Source organism: Helobdella robusta (genome assembly GCF_000326865.2).
Source record: "Helobdella robusta unplaced genomic scaffold HELROscaffold_95, whole genome shotgun sequence".
Taxonomy (NCBI): Eukaryota; Metazoa; Annelida; class Clitellata; order Rhynchobdellida; family Glossiphoniidae; genus Helobdella; species Helobdella robusta.
In genome coordinates this window covers 281,111-286,435 of record NW_008705542.1, presented here as the reverse complement: position 1 = coordinate 286,435, position 5,325 = coordinate 281,111, and the positions used below count along the sequence as shown (strand labels likewise).

Below are 5,325 nucleotides of genomic sequence, written 5' to 3'. Positions count from 1 at the left end.
AACCGGGTCGTATGGAGTCAGATCTATCACTTCAACCATAACGACGTATTCCTAGTTAATCCATAAGGTGAGAGTGACGTCGTGACGATTAATTGTTTCAATTAGGACCGATTGCTAGGTGACTAGGCAGATAAACGAATGACAGATGAATGAATTGACGAGTGAAACACAGAACGCCTTTGTAAAAATACCATTTTTATAAAAAAATCATTAAAAAACTCAGTAAAATTCATCAATTAACCAATGAATAAACCTAATAAATGAATAACAAATGAAATAAATTCAGCAAACGAACAAAAAAAATCAACCAATCCATTCAGGCATTCAGTCGAATTTCTTTTTAAAATAGTTCTTGATTATAACTGGAATAATTGATGAAATCGCTAGAACGGCCAGGACAATTATTGAGGTGATTGACAGAGTCTCTCCAGATGACGTGGTGTGGTGCAGAGCTGTGCCCGCTTGGACGACCATGAATGAGGGAGGAGCCACACCTGAATTTTAACCAATCACAATGAAGGAATTTTTGTTAATTAGCTAATCAAAAAAAATTAACTTTGTTGATCCGCTAATCAAGAAAAAAAGCATTTTAAATCAAGCTATTAGAGAAAAGATTTTCTAAATTAACCATCAAGAGAAAAAATTTCAACAAATCATAGAAAAATATTTTTCTAAATTAGTCAAAAAGAGAGAAGGTTCTTTTAAACTATCGTTCGGAGCAGAAATAGAGAAAAGTGAGGCAGACCAACCGATGAAGGTCCCGAGGAAAAATGGTAGGATGGGTACATTGACGATAGGAGAGCAGACGTTGATGAACCAGTTAGGAAGAAAGGGTGTAAGCCTCAAGAAGATGATGTAGTTTATTATCTGGTCTCTATGTCGCTCCACCTATTATTAGAATTAATAAATTATCATAATTATTAATTATTATTACTATAAATTATCATAATTATTAATTATCTTTTATATCAAAATTATGGTGCAGCACACAACTCAAATCAATACAAATCTGCTTAATTTAACAACACACAGTACAACAGAAAACATGAGATATAACATATTAGGTTAAACAAAAAAACTTTACCAACGCACTACATCAAAAATAATTAATTTGGTAATCTTTAGTAACAACACCCCACACGCATAAAGATGAAAAACTAAACTAGGCGGGACCTTATCAGAGAATTGCATAGCTCGATTGGGCAGAAATGACCAAACCAATCGTCGACCTACCAAGTAGGAGAGCATATAACAGCACGAAGCCCCAACAGCTGATGCCTGAATGGGTGGAGGTTATCACAACTAACTGAACTATTAATAATTAGCAATAGAAATTAATAATATTAATATTATTATCATTATTAGAAATTATTATTATTACCATTATTATTATTGTTGTTGTTGTTGTTGTTGTTACAGACTGTTGCATATGTAGAAAATTGAAGTAAAATAAAATAAAACTAGGATAGCATGACACAATAACAAGATATAACAATAAGAATAATAACAATAGAAACTAACCAGGCAGACGAGGAACAGAGCCAGTGGGAATGGAAAAAGAAACCCTGACAGGAGGCTCAGGAATATGGAGCCAGGAATTGCGAAAGATTGCAAACTTTTTATCGTTATTTTCATTCATTTTTTAAACATTAATTTTGTTATTTTTTGAAAAAATGGTTAAGAAATAGACTAAAATGCTATTAATTACAACAAAAAAACACAATAAAAATAACATCAACAAATATAGCAATAACGACAACAGCAAAAAAAGATACAATATATAGGTGATGAAAAACCCAAAGACTACAAATAGGTAGTGAGATTCATTGTACTTTATTAATACTTTCCCTAATGATTTAGCTTCTTCTATGTTTCGCGGTAGTTTAAAATTTTTCAACTCCTCCCTAGAAAGTTGTGATGATAATGATGGTAGTTATGATGATAATGATGCTGTGATGATAGTAATGATAATGATGATACATAGTAGATATAATTGTAATTATAATTTGTAATAAAAGTATAATCTAGCAGTATTATTATGAATGTCTTCTATTACAAAATTCTCAAAATTCTCACCTGATCACATGATGATAGTATAAAACAGATGATAAATTAATGATGAAGATTGAATAAAATTATATGATGATGGAAATAATAATAATAATAAACATATAAAAAAAAATCCTAACTCGTCGAAATCAGGCAGATTGTAGTACATAAGACATAACAGCCCCAGTGAGCAAAGAAATATTATTGATAAAATTATGAAAGATTTTCGACCTCCAATACAATTTGATAAATGATGAGAGGCCATTTCATTTTCTCTAGAATTTATATTCTCTTCTATGGTTATGGAGAAAAAATATTTTATATTTATTTGATATAAAGTATATAATAAAATAATTAAATTTAGATGACTAAATAAATAAATATAAAATAAAAATTTAAAAGTTAATTCATGATACAAAAAACAGAACCATTACCTCGAGAATCATCACTATCATCTGCATTGCTTGCATTAGGATTTACAATAGAATCGTGCCCATTGCTTAGATTAGAAAAACCGCGATTGTGAAGAGACGTTTGTGAGACGGCCATCTGCCTAATTTTCCCACCAAGCTTACTGTAAAAAATCTTACCTAACAGCCCTAACCCTCTAGAATCCTCACTGCACTACCTACACAATGAGTTAACTTTGCTAAAAAAAATGACAAAATAACGAATGAACACAAAAGACCAATATAAATATTTTTAATTCAGAAGATGAATAAAAATTTATCTAAACCGCATATTATATATTCATCTAAACCGCATATTATTGAGCGATATTAAATCATTTAAAAACAAAGAACGCGATAACACAAAGAATCTACATTTTTGTTACAGGCAAGAGTTGACAACACTATAATTACAATGTTACTTTATGCGTTAATATCAAAACTGGTATCTGTTTAAATATTCATGTAAGTATGTATAAAATATTTAGCAAAGCATTTCATTACAATTAAACAAAAAGCAGCAGATAAAAATATACGACTTATACACAAATATAAATAAATTTATATAAACATATGTACCAAAACCTATATATATATATATATATATATATATATATATATATATATATATATGTATATCAATTTTCATTCACAGCATTAAAGAACCTTCCGTCAGCTTCAGCCCCATAATTTAGAGGGAAAAAACTATTATTATTATTATTGACGTTATTATTATTAATGTTGTTATTGATGATGTCATAATAACCACCACCGTCACTAGAGTTCTGTATTAGAGATGAGTTGACACTTAGAATCAAATAACCTTTACCGTTATTATGATTATTATTATCGATATAATTAATATCATTATTGGTAATATTGCGATTATCGCCACAAACATTATTGACATTTATATCATTATTAATATTATTGCAATTACTAATATTAATATTTATTTTATCGTTGATAATGTAATCAACGACGTCGTTTTTGTCGCCAGGGCTGCTGCTACAAACGGTAATTACATCCCGACAACCACCATTCTCACCATCACCACAACTATTCCTACCAGCATCTTTACCCTCACAGGCAAATTTGGCCTCGGCCTTACCACAACCACCATCTTCAGCACCCCTACGACTATTTTTACCGGCATTTTTAGCACTACCAACAAACTTGGGTTCGACCTCAGAATTCAAGTGAAATCTTCGAATATGCTTTCTACAGTTTCCGCTCGTTGCGGATCTGAAGCCGCAGAGGACACATTCGTAATCCTTAATTTGCGTATCCGTGTGCATGATCATGGTGTGTTTCTTCAGGTTGTAAGGCCTGCTTGTTGAGTAGGAGCAGTAGTTGCACTTCAAGCACTTGGGCTTGTGAACCTGTCGTTATTATTATTTATAGTGTTGTTGTTGCTGTTGTAGTATCGTCATTGTCAGACAACACAACAACAACATAACATCATCATCAACAACAACAACAACAAAATAACATCAACAACAGCAATGACAGCAACAGTAAAACGAACCGCAACTACATGCCCGTAGAGATTTTGCTTAGTGGCAAACATCTTGCTGCAGTACTTGCAGGGAACGTCAATGACGTTGGCGTGCTTCTTTTTGACGTGGTCATTAAATCTGGACCTCCTGTCCGTGACGTAGCTGCACTGCTCGCACCTGAAGACCAGCATCTTGTCGTTGATGATGACGTCATGGACCTTGAAGAAATGTGCTGTTTTCCGTGCGATGGTTGTTGCATTGTGTTGTGTTAGTTGTTTGCTGTGACGTGTTAGTTGTTGTTAGTTGTTGTTAATTAGTTGTTAGTTAGTTGTTGTGTTGTTTGATGTTTTCCTAATCATTTTCTAATACAAAATTTTTTTTAAATTAATAACTATCGTTAGAAACGATAACAACAACAACAACAACAACAACAGCCACTACTACTAATGCAGCTGCAGCTGCTACTACAACAGCCACCAACAGCCGTCACCAACAGCAACTACTGACACTGCAAATTCGCTTTATATTGCGAAGCATAGGAGCACAAATTACAAGAGAAAGGTTTGGATTCATCATGTTTCACAATGTGCATCTTCAGGTCACTCTTCTGTCCGAACGCCTGCCCGCAGATATCGCAAATGTATGGACGAATGTTCTCATGGATTGTTGTTTTGTGGTTCTGTAGGCCTGCGTGTGTATGTGTGTGTGTGTGTCTGTGTGCGTGTGTTTGTGTGCGTTAGTATGCGTGTGTGTGTAAGCAATCTTGACTGTTCATGTGATTGAATGAGAAATGAAAAGGCAGTTTATTGATCAAAGAATGAATGACGAATGAATCAATCGATCAATCAATCAATAAAATAGCCAACCAAATACTGTACAACATAGCGGACAAATGCACAAATTAACCTTTCTGGTGTTTGAACTTTTTGTTGCAAACATCGCAGCTGAAGTCCTTAACCTGTCTGTGCTTCAACTGATGTTCATTCAACCTCTTCTTATATATGCACACGTACTCACAATTCGGCTCCTCACATCTGTAAAACTGTTTGGATGGTGATGATGATGATATGTGATGAAGATGACGATGATGATGATGATGATGTATCGAAGATGAGGATAAAAAGATGATAACTCAAACGGTAGAAATCGTCGTTGATTGCACGGTTACCCGGTTCAAATGCTGCTTTGAGAACAAAACTCAAGAGCTGCTGGGAATGGCATCTGAATAGAGTGAAGCCAAAACAACATCCACATCATCAGCAACAATAATAATAATAACCACAACAATAAAAAGAAATAACAGAAGCAACAATATACATTTGTCTCAA

The 5,325-nt window shown here is 33.3% G+C and overlaps 2 protein-coding genes across 2 annotated transcripts; both read right to left on the bottom strand.

Annotated features, from left to right (window-relative positions):
* Positions 1–324: 324 nt before the first annotated feature.
* On the bottom strand, positions 325–2,314 carry HELRODRAFT_91092 (hypothetical protein; the record flags this gene model as incomplete). The annotated part of the gene is made up of 6 exons (XM_009033634.1): positions 325–494; positions 750–888; positions 1,174–1,278; positions 1,522–1,615; positions 1,776–1,904; positions 2,190–2,314. The coding sequence occupies 6 exons, from the start codon at positions 2,312–2,314 to the stop codon at positions 325–327; spliced, it is 762 nt and encodes a 253-aa protein (XP_009031882.1).
* A 1,383-nt stretch (positions 2,315–3,697) lies between these two features.
* Positions 3,698–5,036, bottom strand: HELRODRAFT_124289 (hypothetical protein; the record flags this gene model as incomplete). Its single annotated transcript, XM_009033633.1, has 4 exons — positions 3,698–3,880; positions 4,027–4,229; positions 4,505–4,684; positions 4,904–5,036. Coding segments are annotated over 4 exons (699 nt in total), but the record flags the coding sequence as incomplete, so codon positions are not given.
* Between the last annotated feature and the right edge of the window lie 289 nt (positions 5,037–5,325).